The sequence below is a fragment of the Girardinichthys multiradiatus genome, chromosome 3 (assembly GCF_021462225.1).
Source record: "Girardinichthys multiradiatus isolate DD_20200921_A chromosome 3, DD_fGirMul_XY1, whole genome shotgun sequence".
In the NCBI taxonomy this organism is placed as follows: Eukaryota; Metazoa; Chordata; class Actinopteri; order Cyprinodontiformes; family Goodeidae; genus Girardinichthys; species Girardinichthys multiradiatus.
In genome coordinates this window covers 21,874,920-21,896,136 of record NC_061796.1, presented here as the reverse complement: position 1 = coordinate 21,896,136, position 21,217 = coordinate 21,874,920, and the positions used below count along the sequence as shown (strand labels likewise).

General features: G+C 41.5%; 1 protein-coding gene across 4 annotated transcripts in view; it reads right to left on the bottom strand.

Annotated features, from left to right (window-relative positions):
• LOC124866066 (low-density lipoprotein receptor class A domain-containing protein 4-like) overlaps positions 1-21,217 on the bottom strand; it is a 406,571-nt gene that overhangs the window by 173,396 nt on the left and 211,958 nt on the right. For all 4 annotated transcript variants that reach the window (XM_047361711.1, XM_047361714.1, XM_047361713.1 and 1 more), the window contains one exon: positions 14,658-14,798. In XM_047361711.1, coding sequence (XP_047217667.1) covers positions 14,658-14,798 — 141 coding nt within the window. The remainder of the gene's footprint in view (positions 1-14,657; positions 14,799-21,217) is intronic.

The following is a 21,217-nucleotide window of genomic DNA, read 5'->3' as shown; positions in this document are numbered from 1 at the left end:
ACAGTCGACCCGATTTCCTTAAAACAGGAGTTTGCTTTGAACTGCATGTTACAGCTAAATTTTTCAACTCACACAAGATGCCGGCGGTCATAGCTAGGAGTTCCGGATTTCTGGGCTTTACCATCCCAGAGGGAAGGAAAGGCCTCTGCTTCCACTCGTGATGCTGTGAGGGGAAGCAGAAGCAAGGCCAGCACACTAGCCAAGCTAAAAAGACAGCCACACAGACCAGCGCTTCCCAGCCTTTTTCTCACCAACACCAGATCAATTGCCAGCAAGATGGATAAACTGAGGCTACAACATCGGGAGAGACAATTGCATTCTGAGACCAAACCACAATCATCCATTCTGGATTCTGCTATCGAGCTAGCAGGCAGCAAAATCAGAAGTGTTAGATTTCCAGTGTTGTTGTTGTTGTTGTCTGTTAAAAATAGGATGTTAATTCAACACTTGTTTAGTCTAGGTCAACGATATGAGTGTTAGTTTCTCAAAAGAGTTGGTGTTATTCCGGAGAGTTAAATTTAAGCAACTCAATCTGGTGTTGAATTTAAAATCAACACCTGATAGAGTTGCTCCCAGAATTCCAACATATCTGTGACGTGTTTGTTCAAGAGCGGGAATGCAGTCTCATGATGTCTGGAGCTTACATCGTGACAAGGTAAGTTTTTGCATGATATTTTTTATGGCTGCATTAATTTTCCCCTTGTACAAATGTGTTGATTAATATACATAATTAGCTTAACGTAAGTACATGCGTTTGGATATCACAGCATATATGCACAACTGCAATTTTTGTGAGAGGTTAAAGCTAGCCAAAATGGTGTAGCATGAGGTGTCGGGTTAACCGAACATTAAAACTGTTAGAAAAATCATAAAGCCATCTGAGTTAACATATTTAGCTGTAGTGTCGGTTTCTTGATGTTCTTGGCTTTGTACGACATAAAGTATCGAGAGGGTAGAGTGCCTGTGCTGGACCGGGGGTTTGAGCTCCTGCTTGTCGATGGACGGGTACTAAAAGTCAGACAAGCTCTGAGAGGCGGGTAGTATGTTGCTGCTGGATGAATAGCAGAAGGGATCCTAGCGAAATAACTCACAGGGCCCCCACACCAAGTCCTGCTCTAAACTTGGAGCTTGTAATTAGCAGTAGTAGTTTATTTGTTTATTTTTTAAAGTTCTGGGATGAATAAAAAAACGTTTCATTTTAACTTTAGCTTGTTAGCAGAGCTAGCAACAGGGTCGCAACCCTCCCGCCACAAATGTCTGGAATGCCAGTGAGTTCTTATAACTTTACTCAGTGTTGCAGCTATCCATGCATATAAAAAAATAACGACACTGCCATGTTTATACCTTCAAGTGATGTTATATTGTCAAACTCTTTGTATTTATGGGTGTTGGGGCTGTTAGCCGTCATGGCGGCAGGCAGGCTGAGCGTGTCACGGTGCTGGCTCCCATTGTTCTGGTGGGGACTGGTTGGCATGACTCCTGAACATAAAGAGAATCAAATAAGCACTCCCACAGTCGATCTCATGCAAGTAAAGCAAAGCAAAAATGTTTCTGTTTCTACACATTCATGGTGAACATACTGTAAATAATGGCACATTGTGGATGTCTTTTCTTTTTTCTTCATTAGTTCATCATGTTGGTGAAGGTGAGATTTGGAGAAATGCAGAAGTATGTCAAAGTGGCTGAGACTGAAGATGGTTATGACTTCAATACATTGGCATCCGTTTTCATGTAGTCCAGAACGCTTGTGTAAATGGACTACTTGGTATAATACCTGTTGAATTTATGTGATACATTTCATATGCAGTTGTGTTTATGGTAGCTAATTATAATAGCCTTTGAAAAAAAATATTACTATTACAGGTTGACTTAAAATGTTGAAAAATGTCTGGTAATATTTTTATTGTAAGTTTTTCCATTGCTCTTAATATAATATTTTTATCAAAGCTAGATCTTACACTTGAGACTGAGCTACACTTGACAGATGAATCAGGGACAGAAGTCGATGCAGATGTGTTTGAGGATCTTATGCAAGCAGGGAGCCTTACTGTTAGGGTGACAACTAAAATGTCAACAGGTGAGGAACAGCCTTGTTGGGGAAAGAGTAGATTATAAATGAGTATTTGGAACTAATAACTTTTTTTTCAACTGTTTCCAGTTGTGCTTCAGCATGATTTATCATCTGCTTCGTTAGAGTCAACCATGTCAGACAACTCATCTGTGGCAATTTCTGGAGACTCCTTGCTAGCATCCTCTGATCCATCTGATGCCACATTTATTGTTCACACAAATGGTGGACAGGTTATTTTGGATGAATATAATAAAATGAGAACATTGACGGATGGCACAAGAAGACATTTGGTCAACCTTCTTGTGGGCAACATGGCTGAAATTAATGGATAAGACGTCAATATTCATACTTTAAAAATGTTTTAAAAGAGCACATTCATTTTAGGATGTTGCAGATCAGTCAGTCAGTCATTTTCTACCGCTTATTCCATAGTGGGTCACGTGGAAGCTGGTGCCTATCTCCAGCAGTCTATGGGCGAGAGGCGGGGTACACCCTGGACAAGTCGCCAGTCCATCGCAGGGCAACAAACAAACAACCATGCACACACTCATTCATACACCTAAGGGCAATTTAGTGTTACCAATTATCCTAATAGGCATGTATTTGGACTGTGGGAGGAAGCCGGAGTACCCAGTGAGAACCCACGCATGCACGGGGAGAACATGCAAACTCCATGCAGAAAGACCCCTGGCCGGGAATCGAACCCTGGACCTTCTTGCTGCAAGGCAACAGTGCTACCAACGTTGCAGATCAGTAAATGAATTTCTTTAATATATCCTATGATGGAAATAAACATCAAATGGCTAAAACATGACATGAAAATTTACAATTTCAGAGAGACTAAAACTCATTGAAGCAAATAACAGTAGAATTTGTCTTTTTTAAATGCTGATAGAATAGTTGTAGTAATGTGATGTTTATCTTTCAGGATGGTCCCACCAGTCTCCGTGACAACTAAATATGCTTTGGGCATCATCTCTCTATTTCCCAGCCTCAGAGATCCATACTCAGACAATGGATATGTACATTTTTAATTGAAAATCTTTTATGTCAGTTTCTGCAGTAGTAATAAGTTTTGAACTTGCTCTAAAGTGCTATATTTTTACTATTAGAGGAGCACTTCTATGACCAACAGAAGGGCATCTGGCTACTTGGCATGGAGAATAAAAACTGTTCAGTGCAACTCTGCAGCTCAGACCCAGAGATCCTCCACCAGCACCGCCTATCAAGATAGTCCAAAGAGAAAGAGAGAGGTTCCCTGCACTGATAAGCAGCTGATTGGTGAGGAGTATTTTGAAGCGATATCCTTTTTGAAACATTCATCTGATGAATCAGCAGTCAAAGAGAAGATGAGGGCCATGTTTCAGTATCATCAAACACTGGTTCAAGATCAGCAGTGCTCTTCAACAGTCTTGGATGTCTTCCCACGATTCCTTAACATCACTGGCTTGATAAGACAACTTATTATTATTAAGTGAATTATCACTCAAGGTACACACTTTTAACTTGAAATAGTATAAAAATGTGTATTCTCCTGTAGATTGACCAACACTTCGCCATGATGTTTGGAGAGGAGGTGTTGGGCAGATTTTTGGCAAAATGACTTACTTTTTTCAAACCTAGGATCCTGACAGAGTGCAGAAAACTAACTTCTAATGAGCACATTGAAGAGCTCCTGTCTGCACAGCACGACACAGGTGAGTCTGGTTAATTTGGCTTACTGTTCTCTTTAAAATATCAGTTATGTATTATCTGAATGTGTCTGCTATTTTTCCTGTTTTCCCCCAGGCTGGGACAGTGACCTGTCAGCCTTTCTACTGTTGCTTCACTTGCTTCCACCAACCTCCAAAGGCCACAAGAAAAGGGCAAAAATCAGCTCTTATGAAGCTGTGGACCATGTTGTGAGATATCTCCATGTGTGCAAATTTATTGGCTTTGTTAGCTATTTGAATGTAGCCGTGCTATATTTTATGATTTTTATCATTTCTCTTCTTAACATTTTGTCAAAGATGGGAGCCAGTGTTGAAACCTTCCTCACTGGTGTGGAACCAGGACAGCCCTTCCTCCTGTTTGTTGGTGAAAACAAGAGCAGCATCCAAAGATACTACATCATCATTGATCACAAGGCCATCCCTTGCAAGGCACAGACCTCCTTGGGAGCTTTCGATGAGCTCTTCAAGGCCCACTTCATCTTCAGTATCAACTACTATGAATCCCTCAACAACTTCTATACGTTCATCGAAACCACTGTTTTTAACATTGATGTGGGAAGTGCCAAGGAAAGTCCCAGAGTCAGGGAGCTAAGAGCAAGATTTTTGCACGACCCTTGAGGTGATAAATATCCTTGGATGCAGATATGTTTCTTTGTTATGTCTGTAAAGCACACCACAAAAGTTCTGCATTGCTTTGTCAGCATTTAAGATTCCACCATGGTCTATATCCCGGAAAGACATTGCGTTTAAAATGTGGACAGTTGGGATGTTGTTTATCGTTTTGCACATATTCAGGTTTTAAAAAGCATCTTGTTCATTTCCATAGAGATGCTGCTTTGACTGATGCTGCTGACAATGTGGACACTCAGAATGAAGTTGGTGAGCCCCCAACTTCACAGGCAGTCAGAACAAACTCCTTTGTAACTACTCAGCCCTCTACTGACAACAATCATATGTTAAACGTGAGCCTCTGTTGTTGCACAGTGGCAAGCATCTGGTGTTGCTGAGAGCACAGTCCAAGCAATGGTGGCTTCCATGGAGGAACTTGTTCATGACATTCATAGGGAAGTAAGAGAGGCAATTCTCGGCTGTACTTCAGAAATTCAAGGCACAGATTTGGAAAAGAAAATGGAAAAATGTTTTGATCAACTAAAAAAATCTTTTTTTCAACCTTGAACACGAGTCAAAAGACAGAAGTAATTTGAGAAAAAGTGGGAAATTGTTGAACCTATTGAGTATGTTCTTGGGGTGCGCAGAGATCAAACAACAGGACTTTCCAGTCAGGTCCCTGGAACAGATAAATATGTGTTTACACCCATACTAGGAACTCTTAAGTCTATGTTCAGGAATGCTGAATTATGGGAAAGTTTTTTGAAAGGCAATCTTCACAAAGAAGGCATTTATAAAGACATATGTGATGGTTCATACTTCAAAAGTAACATTTTGTTTTCCCAGAAGAAACATGCTCTACAGATTCAACTCTATTTTGATGAGTTTGAGACAGCAAACCCTTTAGGCTCAAAGAAAGGAATTCACAAACTTGGTTGCATTTATGTTATTTTGAGGAACCTTCCCCCAAAATACAATTCTGTATTGATGAATATACATGTTGTGGCTCTTTTTCACTCACAAGACCTGAAAACGTATGACTTTGATGACATCCTAAAGCCTCTTGTTGATGATCTTAAAGTTCTTGAAACTCAAGGAATTGAGGAGCCTTTCTCAGACTCACCATTGGTTGGTTCTGTTATACAAGTAACAGGTGACAACCTGGGTTTACATGGACTCTTTGATTTTGTTGAGTCCTTCAGTGCTACATATTTCTGTAGATTTTGTTTGACAAGTAAGGATGAGTCACAGTCCGTCTTTACTGAAGATGACCCTGGGATGATTTTCCGTCCAAAAGAAATCCATGCAGAACATTGTGCAGCTCTACAGGAAAATCCTATGTTGGTTTCAACATTTGGTGTCAAAAAGACATGCTTACTCAATACGTTGCATTTTTTCCACACCTCTGACAACTATGCAGTGGACATAATGCAAGATTTACTTGAAGGTGTAGTACAGTACGAACTCAAACCTGTCTTTCAGTACCTTGTTAATCAGAAGTATCTTTCTTTGGAGTCGTTGTCACAGAGGATTCAAAGTTTCAACTATGATTATATTGAAAGAAAAAATAGGCCAAGTGGGTTGAAAATGGATGAGGCTAGCAAGGATCTTGGACTAAATGCAATTCAGTCTTGGTGTCTTGTGAGAAATGCTCCTCTTATTTCTGGTGATTTATTGGAAAGAAATAACTTACTGGAATCTGCTGCTCCTCTTGATTCAGATTGTGAATATTGTGTTTTCACCCATTGAAACTAATGGTATGACTTACTATTTGAAGCACTTGATCAAGGACCACCACAAGCTATTTAGATCTTTGTTTTCGCAGAAAAGATCGATTCCAAAGCATCATTTCATGCTACATTATCCACGTTGTATAAGAAAAATAGGCCCACTCCTTCATGTATGGTGCATGAGATTTGAGGCAAAACATCATTTTTTTAAAAGATCAGTGAAAACTTTTAAAAATATCACAAAAGCATCGGTTAAGCAACACCAGAACAGCTAGTTTACCACTGGGAGAAGTTTGATTTTCAGAGATTTGAGTGTGGTCCAGTGAAGACAAAAATGATTAATAGCTTGGATGGAGGTGAAGTTTTAAGTTACGCTTTTAATGTAAGCACATACTGTGAAGTGTCAACCACTAATTGGGTGAAAAACTATGGAGCAGAATATCAGATTGGCATGTTTGTTTGTACTGGAACAAAAACAGAAATTCCTGTTTTCAAAAAAGTCTCCAACATCATTGTACATGATGAGCAAGCTTTCATTTTGACCTGCAGAGCGGACACTCTTCATTTTGATGATCATTTCAATGCATACTGTATCAATGAGAGAGCAGATTCGTTTTCTGTTTTTCCAGTTAAGAACTTGGTTTATTACAGACCCTATGAGAAGCACTTTTCTAATGAGATGTGTGAGAAAACATACATTGTGCCACATTGCTGTATTGTATGACTTCTGTTGTAGTTTTTGCAAAGCCAGTGCTGTGTTATGTGTTATTGCTTGTTTGAAATACAGCTGGATTCAAACTGCAACTTATGTGGTTTTCTTTGTAAATTCAAGCGGCATCTTTTGTTTTTGGAAGTGAATTTTGGGATTAGTAATGGGATTATTAATTGACTACCAGTATGGTTTTAAAAAAATTCAGTTTTCTATGTTAAGCTATATTTAACACTTTCCATCAAGTTAATATATTTTGAACCTTATTCAGTGTTAACACATAGATGGTGTTAACTTTTGACACTACACACTAGTGTAAGGTAAAATCAACACTGATGTGTGTTAAATTTCAACTATTGAGAGTGTTGTTTCAACTCTATCATGATGTTAACTGCTTAACATTTTCAAAATTGTTATTTTAACTCGACCCAGTGTGGACCAATATAGACACTTTGAAAGTGTTAAATTCAACTCCCTAGGAGTTGAAGTAACTTGCTGTACTGTGCATCGCCGGGACAAGACGCGGGACTTTTGTAAGAGTAGAAAAGGGCGGCTCTGTGTGTCCATCAATAACAACTAGAGTAATAACAAACATCCGGAGATATACTGGACAACAGCAAGGAGCTTCAGCAAATAACAGAGAAGCTAATTTGGTTATAGAACGCTTCTTTATTTTATTCTTTCAGACTATCAAACTCCATCATCTCAATGACAGCAAAAGCTTTTTCAAACTACCATTATGTTATGAAGTCTGTGCCTCCCACCCACCACCTTCATCTCCGCAGTCTGTACAGGTTTAGCAGCTTTGCAGCTGATAGGAAGGCGAATCCAGAATTAAAAGGCTTTTGGAATGAAGCTTACTGTCATTAATATTTATCTAAATATGAATATAATCTAAAGGAAGCACAAAATGCATCAAAATGCTGACAGAGGCTGTGTTGTTCATTAATATTTGTAAAATCACTTTGGTTTAGAAATTATCGGCCTTGGAAGATATTTTATTTCAAGTATTTGGACCTGTTCCAAATCCAAAAATTCTGGATTTGAATATCTGTATTTATGGTTCATAATAAAAAGCTTACTCTTACTGTAGCAACAGTGACAAAAAAGTAAAAGAGTCAGAAATGGTAACACTGCTCAGTAAATGGGTAGCTTATGACAGCTACCGTTTAAAATCATAAGCCTTTTTTTGTTTTTACTAGAAAGCGATCTTTCAAATTGAGCTCAAATGAACTTGCAGCAAAAGTGTTTTTGGGTAATTAGAATTAAAGAATTTACAAAAATTGACAAACAGGATTTCCAAAATGAAAAATAAGTGCTGAATGATGCTGAGTTTAAAACTGCTTAAAATGTTTTGGTGCTTCAACAAATGGCATTGATCACTGCTGACATTTTACCAGCCTTTGCAAGGAAATCAAAGGGCTAACTGATATCATTCAGTGTCTAGTGTAATTAATGAATTTTGGTTCTGATGATTTAACATAATAAAAGGAGACACTAATATTACTTCATTACATATAACAAAACAGTATTGTAGGTAATTACTGTTTTTTTTGTTTATTGCTGTACTGATAAAACAGCTGGTGGTTGTGGTGACAGCCCATGAGAGGAGAGGAAATGATAAGACGAGAGGGGAACAGAGTGGGGAGCAAAGGAGGTGCAGGGAGTGAAATGTGGGGCGTCAGGCCGCAGTGTGTCTAGACAGTATTCATGATCCATCTGTCTGCCACAGCCACGGCAACAGCCAGCGGCCGCACCAAGATGGCAAACTCCATTACCGCACAAAGATTTGCTATATCTCAATCATTTTCTGTCTTCTCTTTCCCTCCTCAACCCTCTTTCTTTCTGTCTATCCATCTCCATCCCACTTTTTATTTCTCCTCTCCCTCTGAGTCTGTCGGCAATCTTTTCAATACCCTGTCAGCTTTTTTAGGCAATAACTCCCTTTTCCCCTTTTTTCTCTTCTTCCAGCCTCTCTCCCTCTGGGTCTCTCAGGCATCACAAGAAAATGTGCACCAGCTCAGAAAATTACAATCGCTGTACAGCTTTTCCCACAGCAGACACATTAGCATTCACCCTAGACACCCAAATACAGTATTTTAAGTACCCATCTCAAGGTTATATTTGCTGGGAATGACACCACCCCCCCCCACACACACACACACACACACACACAACTGCCGATTAAGGCCCGATTAGGGCAACAACAACAAAAAAAACAGTTTCTCACTGTTGCTCCTGGGGATGGCAGAAAGGTTGAAAGAAAAAGAAAGAAAATAGAAGAATTCACAAAACAAGGTTGGAGAGGTGAAAAGCATTTAAGTAAGAGGGGTGGGGGGGTTGGGGGGTGAATGAGGGAAGGCAAGATGAGAGAAAGAGGAGGAGAAGGTAAGGAGCCTGCAAGACACACACGTACCACACTCTCAGAAAGCCAAGGATGAAAGTGCTGCTGTAAAAAGTTTTCCCTCTCCTACAAGTTTTTGAAAGCAACCACTGCAGTACATCAAAGTGGTCTGGCAGACAACCATCGAAGCCCACTGGTGTCCTTCACCCGCTCGTTCTCTCACTCTCTCTCTGTATCGCTCCTTCCAACCTGCCCCCCTCCCCCTCTTTGTTCCTACTGATCATCTCATCTCACTGCCTGGACAGTGTTGTTCAGTGGTGGAGGTAGTTAGGAGGTGGAGGAGGTGGGGGTTTTTGCTGAGGGGGATCCAGGTGTGGTGGGATACCTAGGGAAGCCACATTTAAGCTAAAACTGCACTTACATCAAAATGTACTGAACCTCTTGTTACAGGATGAAGCGATTATCTGCAATTGTTATACAAGGAGCTTCGCCAGAAATTCTACTGAGTTAATTGAGTTTTTGCTAGTAAGACGTCCTTATAAGGAATTCTGATAACTCTTACTTCGGATTTAGGTCCATGGTCTGACATGTTTAATTGGTGTAACAGCTGATTCAATCTGAAAAGACTCACAAAGAAAAGGGATGGCAATTAGAAAGGTTTTAATGATAAAAAATTACATGGTTATTTCTTTGGCGCTCGGACCTGGGAGGAAGACATGAATGCTGAGAATGACATGAGCTAAGATGAACATTTGTAAGGTTAAGATTTAGAGATGTCTTCCCCCCAATCCGACACTGGTGGTGGATTGGCGGCCAGGGAGCGAGGCAGCTGGGAGGAGATGGGAAGGAAGATGATGGAGGTGGGGTGGAGGAGGGATAAGCTCAGCTGACAAGCGAGAATGAACACAGCTGAAGGTCCTTTAAAAGCAAGGCGTCAGAAGGTGATTGGAGGCGGTGAAGGTGAGTCTTTCATTCTGAATGTTTGTCTAAACTCCATGTGTCTGGAGGGTTTAGTTTGTAATGGTGGACATGGGTCTACCTTAAGAACAGGTGACTGTAAATATCTAGGAAATCAAGAAAAATGCCACATAAACAAAAACCTCACTAAATCGTCAGTGAAGCACGGTAGTGGCAGTATCATGTGTAAGGGTGTCGTTAACAAGCAGGCCCTTGGAATCTAACTAGACATGATTATTCTTAAAAAGCATAGAAAGAGCAAACTTAGCTTTGGATTTCTAAAACAAGAATATTATACACAATAACTATTGTGAGCAGAGTGTCTGTGTAGTATTTTTGTAAAATCTTCTTAATGAGCACAAACAATGGATACTATCCTAATATTTCTCCAGTAAGAATGTTTTATTGATAACACAACAACAAATATAAGAAACCTTACCCCAAAGTGTTTAGTTAGGTACATTGTGACATAGATGCGGGTTGGTATTACGGTTGCTTAAAAAATGTGAGTTGTATGCAGACCTCAGCTGTTGGTTTAAAAAAACTGTTTCCATGTCATACAGGTAAATACCGATCAGTCCCGTCTGTTTACTTAGAAGGAATATGTGACGTCACATAATGTATTGTAATCCTACAGGATTAATTCAAAGTGGAATGTTTAACTGCTTATGGTACTGACAGTCATGTTGACATCATAGCTTGCTGCAAATGTTTGCTTTAAAACGTATCCTAGACCCATAGATGTACAGAACTTCAATATGACACACTATACAAAATAGATATGATAAAAATATGATATGAATTGATATAACCCTGACCGACATCTCAGTGAAGGAACTTTGCGTGGCAGAAATGGTTTGATGGAACATTTTACAGGCTGTAAAGCTTGAGTCAACCAGAACTAATCATTCGGTGGACATTGCTTGGAATTATAAAAATTGAAAATGGTGGAACATTCGGAACATTTAATAGTGAACTCACACAGTAGCCATTTTTATTTTCTTTAAATACAATATTACAGAAGTTACATAATCTGTATCTATTCTCAGCACTTATTTTCAGTACAAAGCATCCAGCAGTATCTTAACTATACACCCTCTGCTTACTGTAATTGATCTGCGCAGTTAAAAACAAAAGTGAACCATCCAAGAAAAGCTAAATCTGCACTAAAATCTACAAACTGATAAAAAATAATCACACAGACCTATTTGCTTTGTACATCTCACTACGAATTACAGCAGTATTTGCTAAAAACAAATGCCTGAAAGAATGCTACTAGTTGTTTTAGGGAACATTTAGTGCTGTTGCCAGCTGGAAGACAGTATCTATCAAAGAAGAGACATTTTGCGTCTTTGTAGTCTGCCAATATATGTTATCAAACCAACTGTTTGAGTGGGATGGAAATCACTTACTAGAAGAAGTAAAACTACATCAACTGTACAAAATTATGTAAAAATAAATGTTATGTTTTATTCTTTGTGGTTTATTTTTGCTTCTTAAGAAGAGATAAACCAGTTCAGGATGCTGGAAGCAGACCATTAGCTGTTAAGCTGAACTTCCAAGAATGTAGTGTACCTACACTATGCCTCAATACCTTCTTTACATTACCGGAATGCAGAGGAAAAGCTCAGATCATTGATTTTTTTCTGGCAAATGTGTCTTTGTGTTCTTTTTTTCCAACAGTGGTTTTCAACAGAGGTTTTCAACTTCTACTTGCAGTGCATTAGATGTAGTTTCTGGGTTCTTTTCTATCCTCCTTGATGAGTGGTCAGAGCAGTCTTGGAGCACATTTGGTAGACCCCCCGCTCCTGGGAAGGAACACCATTGTTCCATATTTTGTCCAGTTAAGGATAATGGTTCTCAGTTTGGTTCACTGCCGTCTTAGAAATGGCCAGGTTTCTAATCAACTAATAAACTCATTCATTTCTTTAGATCAGGGCTTGGTGTGTTGCTTTTCAAGATCTGTTAGCCTAGTTCGTGTTGTCAGACAGGTTCTATATAAGTGATTTCTTAATTGTAAAGGTCATGCAGTAATTTGGTCTCGGTGTGGTTAGTGAAATTGAACCCCCCCAAAAATGTGATTGATAATGGTTAATTCATGATTTTAGCTATTCTTCCCAAATAATCTAAATCATTGTTTTGAACTTCATTTTACTGAGGTTATCTTTGTCTGTAAATGAAAAGTTTCATGATCTGTGGCATTAAAGTCTGAGAAAAGCAAAAACAGAAGAAATCTGTAAAAAGGGAAATACTTTTTGCAGCACTGTATATTGGTACTTTTTTAACTTTCTTTGGGTGTGTAGCCTTTCATTAATTATTTCCGTTTTTGATATGCATTATTTGTTTCATTGGTTAATCTTGTACTTTACTACATTACTTTTTAAAAGTTATGTTTGCGATGCTTTCGAGGGGTCTGCGCCGACGGACATAAGTCACTGGCCTGGTGGCCGTGCTGCTCCTGGATGGGTCTGGGGTGGGCTTGGGGGCTCGGGGTTCCTGGGGCGTATCGCCCCCCGGGCTGGGGTCCTGGCTGGGCCTTGGGGGTCTTGGGTCCTGGCGGGTGTGTCGCCGGGGTTTTGGGTTGGTGCATTCCTGGGCGCCAGGCCCTGGCTCGAGTACCTTTGGTGCATCGGTGGGCATAGGCAGACCCTCTTCCCTACGGTTTTTTTCTTTTTAAATGCACACAACACGCATCAACACCACTTGAGCTGGCGGAGGCAGGCTTGGGGTCTTTCACACCCCCGTTCACTATGTCCCATCTGTGGTCAGAGGCCGGGAGAGGGAGTGGGCCCTCTAGTCGGGTCTGGGCTGAGGTTGGGGGTTGGGTCTTGGGGGTTGTCTGGTGCTGGCGTTTCAGCTCTCTCGGGATCGCTTGGGTTCCCTTGGATCTCGGCACCTGGCTTTGGAGCCTGGTCTGCCAGCTGGGGGGGTGCCGGGCTTGATTGGGATGTGGCCCTGCTTTGGTGGAGGGGCTGGCCGGCTGGACTGCTTGGTGGGCCGTGGTGCGCCATGCAGGGTTGCGGGTGGCCAGCGGACTGGGGCGCCCCTGGGGTTTGGGGGTGGAGTTGGGTGCCCGGTAACTGGTGCTGCTCTGGCCTGCTTCCACTGCTTCCTTCTGTGGTTCTGGCCCATGGTCGGGCGCCAGGCTGCGGTTGGCGGTCGGGTGGGTGGGGCGGCGGAGCATGTCTTGTGACTGCACCGAGGCAGCTGGCGGGTTGTGCTTGGCCTGGAGCGGTTGGCCTGCATGGCCCAGGTACCTGGCTGGTGCATGTATCCCTCTCGTGGAATGGTGGGCTGGGGCTGCTGGCGGTGTCTGGGGGGTTTGGGCGGGCTTGGAGTTTTGCTGCTCTGCTGGCTGTCGTGTCCGGGGGGGGATCGGGGCGGTGAGCTGAGGGGTGGTGTGGAGGGGCTGTAGCCTGTGGGTTGGAGGGGTTGTGTCCAATTCTAGAATGTGGGGTCACCGGCGTTTGGATTGGCTGGGCGGCGATGGTGGAGCTGAGCTGGATAGTGTTTCTCCCTGGGCGGTCATTGCAGTGGCAGTGATATAGTGTTTTTTGTGGCTGAGGAGGGCGTGGTGGGGGACACTGGCCCTGGGTGCCTGCCGTTGGCCGGGGACCTCTTGGTGGGTGAGTTTGTCCCATCATGGTGCGGGGTCGGGGGTCCTGTTGTGGGTGCGGTGCTCGGTGGGGTCTGACCTGTTGCACCAGTCCTCACCTGGTCCTCACACTCGCTATTGCATATTTTTATGGAGAAACCTTGTATACAAAATTGCGTCCACACTCATACTCACAGGTGTTAAACTTCAGGTGTTGACAGATACACAGATGTTCTATATTGGGCTGCACCTCTCACTAAATATATTTTACATTCACAAGTACTGTGTACTATTTTGTTAAAAAAACAAACAAAAGAAAAACAGCTGCAGGTGAATAAGCAAGCAAAGTGTAAACTTGTATTCTCTTCATCCTTCTTTCTCTCCTTCACTCTTTCCTCCTTTTCTCACCTTTTTCCCTTTTGCCCCGTCTCTCTCTTTTTCAAGCTTCTTTTTTCCTTTTCATTTCAGTCTCCGTGTCCGTAACAATTGAAATATTCCCAAAGAAGTTTATAATAAAGTTTATTTTATAAATATCAAGCAGAGCTTTAAAGCATTAGCTGTGATGCTCCGCTTGTGAAAGGAAATCTGTTGGGCAATTTCTTGGCACTCAGACAACAATTCTGAGCACTACTCTGCTGGACAGGACACGGTAAAAAAAAATTTAAAAAAAATAAAAGTTATGTTTTCCATTCTTTTAAAATAAAATGCATTATGCATAATTACTGTAGATTGGGCAGAAAGAAAGCATGTATCTGTCTCCTGGTGACTGACAAGAAGAGTCAACGGATGAAACAATAATACAACAACAGAGAAGAAAGATCAGGAAAAAAAAACCATAAACAGCAAAAAGGAAAAAGGATTTCGTGTATGTTTCTTGTGTGCGGTAACAGATAGGGGTACTGAGGTGTAGCAGCATCCTGCAGCACTTACAGTTGAAGATACCAGGTGGAGGGTGCTGGGTCACCACGGGACAGTTCTCCTCATCACTGTTGTCCCCACAGTTATTCAGCTGGTTGCAAATCAGCGAGCCCAGACGCAAGCAATTCCCATTGGTGCAGTGGAACTTGCACTCTGCACAGACCGGAACACAAGGGTGGGGGGAACATTGAGGAGTGGAGAGAAAAAAACAACCTTTCTTAGCATAGATATTAAAAGCAATTAGTCCATCAATAGAACTGAGCTTCAATAACGGTGGCAAGCTGCTTCTCATCATAATTAAACAAAACGTCCGGCAGTCATACTGCCTTTGAAGAACAATAAAATATTTTATCTGCCTGTTGTATGAAATTGTAGCAACATAAAAACAAAAATATAATCAAATAACAAACATATTACATAAAATACAGATATAATTTTGATAAAAAACATGGAGTGTCTCTGCTAGTGCTCACAGGCACAGTGCAAAAATTGTACAACTACTGATAAGCAAGTTAGTCTAAAATGCTGAAAAAAAACCAAATTTCTCCCCCTCATCTATTCTTCAGTGTGCAAGGTTACGTGTGAAACCAAACACAAAACACAGGTAATGGTTTGAGTTCACATAAAAACAAGGTCAGGCAACAGGGATTAAAATGGCCTCCCGTGAAAAACAACAATTGAATAAACATTTTTTAAATGAGCCTTTGATGTGCTGCAGCCCCAAACCATAAGGTGCTCCTGTCATGGTTATTGCCAAAATGATTTCTTCTAAATATTAATATGCCTGATTAGCACTATCTGTTGAAGGAAAAAAAATTCTCAGTCATATGAAAGTTGAGAAGAGAAAATACAAATATTCTGGAGGGAATGAATAATCAAGAAGGATTTTTGATGCACTGTAAAGCAAGGCCAAGTTAGTGTGTCCTCAAGTGTGACGTGTGTGGTGCTAAGCAGAGATTTTGTGGGAGCTGAACTCAAACTGAGCCCCGCACTGGGTTATTGAGTCGATAGAGAGACAAATAAATTAACCCTAAAAAACTAAAGAGTCAAAAATGCAGCCAGATAATCCATCTGGTTATTCTAGCTGTTACTCGATATGCTCATTTCTAATCCTGCCCATATTGGTTCCTCCCAATGACTATCTTAACATCTTTGGTTCTGTTTAACTCTGTCCCATCCATCCGTCCATCCATCCATCCATCCATCCATCCATCCATCCATCCATCCATCCATCCATCCATCCATCCATCCATCCATCCATCCATCCATCCATCCATCTAGTGCCTATCTCCAACAGTCTATGGGCAAGGGGCAGGGTACACCCAGGGCAGGTCGCCAGTCCATCACAGGGCAACACAGAGACATGCAGGACAAACAACCATGCACACACCCATTCATACCCAAGGACAAGAGACCAATTAACTTAACAGACATGGTTTTGGACTGTGGGAGGAAGCCGGAGTACCGGAAAAGAACCCACACATGCACGGGGAGAACCTGCAAACTCCATGCAGAAGGAGCCCCAGCCGGAAGTGGAACCCAGGATGTTCAGTGCTACCAACTGCACCACCCTGCAGCCCTTAGCTCTGTCCCCTCAAATCCAATGTCTTGTCTTTCCTTTCACATTTGCAGCTTCCTTTATGTCACACATCCCCCCAGGCACTTGTCTCAATCCAGTCTGATTTGTTGCTATGGACAATTAACCTCATTCAATATTCTCCAGCTAACTTACAGCTAACTCTTTAAAGCTCTGCTTGATATTCATAAAAAAATACTTTATTAAAAACTGCTTTGGGATTACAGGTCCTTCTCAAAATATTAGCATATTGTGATAAAGTTCATTATTTTCCATAATGTCATGATGAAAATTTAACATTCATATATTTTAGATTCATTGCACACTAACTGAAATATTTCAGGTCTTTTATTGTCTTAATACGGATGATTTTGGCATACAGCTCATGAAAACCCCAAATTCCTATCTCACAAAATTAGCATATTTCATCCGACCAATAAAAGAAAAGAGCTTTTAATACAAAAAACGTCAACCTTCAAATAATCATGTACAGTTATGCACTCAGTACTTGGTCGGGAATCCTTTGGCAGAAATGACTGCTTCAATGCGGCGTGGCATGGAGGCAATCAGCCTGTGGCACTGCTGAGGTCTTATGGAGGCCCAGGATGCTTCGATAGTGGCCTTTAGCTCATCCAGAGTGTTGGGTCTTGAGTCTCTCAACGTTCTCTTCACAATATCCCACAGATTCTCTATGGGGTTCAGGTCAGGAGAGTTGGCAGGCCAATTGAGCACAGTGATACCATGGTCAGTAAACCATTTACCAGTGGTTTTGGCACTGTGAGCAGGTACCAGGTCGTGCTGAAAAACTGAAATCTTCATCTCCATAAAGTTTTTCAGCAGATGGAAGCATGAAGTGCTCCAAAATCTCCTGATAGCTAGCTGCATTGACCCTGCCCTTGATAAAACACAGTGGACCAACACCAGCAGCTGACACAGCACCCCAGACCATCACTGACTGTGGGTACTTGACACTGGACTTCTGGCATTTTGGCATTTCCTTCTCCCCAGTCTTCCTCCAGACTCTGGCACCTTCATTTCCGAATGACATGCAGAATTTGCTTTCATCCGAAAAAAGTACTTTGGACCACTGAGCAACAGTCCAGTGCTGCTTCTCCGTAGCCCAGGTCAAGCGCTTCTGCCGCTGTTTCTGGATCAAAAGTGGCTTGACCTGGAAAATGCGGCACCTGTAGCCCATTTCCTGCACACGCCTGTGCACGGTGGCTCTGGATGTTTCTACTCCAGACTCAGTCCACTGCTTCCGCAGGTCCCCCAAGGTCTGGAATAGGCCCTTCTCCACAATCTTCCTCAGGGTCCGGTCACCTCTTCTAGTTGTGCAGCGTTTTCTGCCACACTTTTTCCTTCCCACAGTCTTCCCACTGAGGTGCCTTGATACAGCAATCTGGGAACAGCCTATTTGTTCAGAAATTTCTTTCTGTGTCTTACCCTCTTGCTTGAGGGTGTCAATAGTGGCCTTCTGGACAGCAGTCAGGTCGGCAGTCTTACCCATGATTGGGGTTTTGAGTGATGAACCAGGCTGGGAGTTTTAAAGGCCTCAGAAATCTTTTGCAGGTGTTTAGAGTTAACTCGTTGATTCAGATGATTAGGTTCATAGCTCGTTTAGAGACCCTTTTAATGATATGCTAATTTTGTGAGATAGGAATTTTGGGTTTTCATGAGCTGTATGCCAAAATCATCCGTATTAAGACAATAAAAGACCTGAAATATTTCAGTTAGTGTGCAATGAATCTAAAATATATGAATGTTAAATTTTCATCATGACATTATGGAAAATAATGAACTTTATCACAATATGCTAATATTTTGAGAAGGACCTGTATTTCAATTGTTACGGACACGGAGACAGAAATGAAAAGGAAAAAAAGGAGGAACGAAAGAGAGAAAGGGAGGCAAAAAGGAAAAGGGGAGAGAAGGAGAATAGAATGGAGGAAAGAAAGAAGGATGAAGAGAATACAAGATAACACCCTACTTGCTTCTACACCTGCAGAAACGTTCACATTACCAGCTTTTTTGCTGAAAAGTGCACGGTACCTCTGAATGCTAGATGTATTCACTGGTAAATGCAGCTCAATATAGAACATTTGTGTATCTGTTAACACCTGAATCTAAACACCTGTGGGTTTGAGTGTGAGCGCCGTGGTTTATACAAAGTTTCTCCACAAAATTATGCAATAGTGAGTGTGAGGAGCCACAGATCCGACCCCCTGGACCTGGGACAGATACGGAGGAGATCCGAGCCACAGACATCCAAAGGCCCCCCAGAGCACACGAGCCCCAGGAGAACCACCGCCAGGAGTAACGCAACCCCCCAGAGAAGAGCAGGGGAGAGTCCCAGGAGAACCACCCAGCAGCCACAGTGCAGAAGCCCAGGAAGCTGCAGCGACGAGTCAGCAGGCCCCCGCCAGCAACCGTCTACGCCCAAGCAGATCCAGCCATGGACCCAGAGACCCCGGGGCATATCACTCCCCAAGCAGAGGCTTGACAGAGCCCAGGGTCCAGGCCCCCGGGAGTGAGCCAGCACACACCAAAGCACCCAGCCCCGGATACCAAGAACCTCAAGTACACCGGCGGGCAGAGACACCAACCACCGGCAGGTAGTATAGCGGGGAGGGAATAGGCCCCACATGGGGGACCTAAACGCATCCAGGAGAGGGAGCAGCCCAAGACCCAACCTGACACAAAACACAGGCACACACAATCACAATCACACATTCCCACCCTCATGCGTACACATAAAAACACTCACACACGCACCCATCATAAAGACAAACAACAATGGACGTCGTACACTCACTCACACTCCCCATACATACTCTATACTCCCAGGTCCAGGTGCCGATACCCCATAGGGACAACCAGCCTCCAGACCCAGGAGGTGGTCCCCATCCCTCCGAGGGTGGAGACAGGCAGACCGCCCCAGCACCTGAACCCGTTCCGGGCCCTGAACCTTTAGGCCTATATCCAATTTAAAATGTTGCATAAAGATCTCTTGCTTAGTCCATTATTACAGTTACAGCTAATTCGATGTCTTTTATACAAACATTCACAATAATTTAATCTAAACGAATGAAAAACTTTACATTGATACACATTACCAGTGAGATTTTGACTGTAGTGACAGATCTATCTTTCTCCCTTTGCTCCGTAATTTAATTCAATAAACAGGTACTTGTGTGTGTGTGTGTGTGTGTGTGTGTGTGTGTGTGTGTGTGTGTGTGTGTGTGTGTGTGTTCCTGTCTTGGCAACACAGTGAGAACCATTTTCCCGATTTCACCATCAAATTGAGGACCGTTTGTACCAAAGTGAGGACATTTTGCTGGTCCTCACACAACCTATTTTGCTAATGGTTAGGTTTAGGACTAAGGTGTGAATTGACTTTAGGTTAAGGTTAGGGTTAGGCATGCACTGGTAATGGTTAGGTTTAGGGTTATTGTCAGGGTTAGGGCATAGAAAGGGATGAAAATGACTGAAAATCAATGGAAGTCAATGGGAGTCAACACATGGTCCTCACTACATATAGCAAAACAAGAGTGTGTGTGTGTGTGTGTGTGTGTGTGTGTGTGTGTGTGTGTGTGTGAATTACTAACTCTTATCACAGCACAAAGACAAAGAGTGGCCCTTTAGATGCTCTTGAACACCTTCTATATAATCTACATCACATTTCTTATTTAAAATAGGCTTCAAATAAACAGTGCCAGCAAAATCATTACTGTAATTAAAACCGCACAAACTTTAGCAAGTAATAACAGAGTGGCAGAGGCGTGTTCACCTGCATGTCATCTCCATGGATATGTTTTCTAACTATATGTGTTTTTTTCTTTTTAAGGGAGTAAAGTTGTTTTTTTTCCCAGATGACGATGCAGAGCTAAGACAACCATCCAGCAGCAGCAGCAAAAACATGAAATGACACAACAGGGACAAGTAATAAATGATTGACACCACTAGACAGAAATGGATAAGATCTGTGAAGTTTGCATTTGCTATCTGTAACTCAAGCTGACTAGAAATGAGTTGAATTTATTAGGAGTGATTGCACAGAGTTATAAAAAAGTCTAAAGTTACCTTTTGTTAGTTTTAACTGCTCATCACTAATCAACTGTTTAGGCCAACTAAGATTTTCTGTTCTAATAGTTTTTGACTTTTGTCGGGATTACTATTATGATTATATTATTTAATATTTTATCAAATAATAATTTGGTCTGTGTTGTCCTGTGAGTACCAGTCCTGTAAATACCAGCCCAATAAGGCGGTGGTATTAGGACAACAGAGAAAAGGGTGAAACGAGCTCTGGCATTACTGAACACCAAATCTCTGCACATAGATGAAATAAATTCACACAATTTCTTAAAATTCAAGAATTTATTAATAAAAATAATTCAACTCAAAGCCATATTTCAATGAACAAACTTAACTATACTAGAACACTTCAACTAAAGCTACCAAGCAAAATGAAAGAATAAGAAACACGAATGAACTATATACAATATGAACAAGTGAATCAAAAAAGGTTAAAAACCATGACCAATAAAGTGATGCAACATTACCATTCAATGTTATTTATGTTTGAGAACCAAGGACTATCTAGAGGAATCTAGAAATGAGGTTAAGTAAGTCTTAGAACTAACTTTAACAATATCATTGGTATATCTTTAAACCACCAATCACAATGCAACATGAGGTAAAACATTATTTTAAAAAAATGATATTTCAAAGAATGGTTTGCTTAATAAAAACCAACAGTCTGGATAATTAATTGTCAATGGTGTTTAATTACCTGTCTTTATTTAATACAACAATATTTGAGGAAATATTATCTTGAATAGGAACCAACCTTTCTGGATAAATCACTGTTAACTAGCCATTGCCTGAGTCACGTGTTACTAGCCTTAGCTGTTAGCAGTTGGAGCTAACAAAGGAAACATACAGCTTGTTATTACTCCTTTAAAGTCAAACGTACCTTTAAAATACCATTGATAAA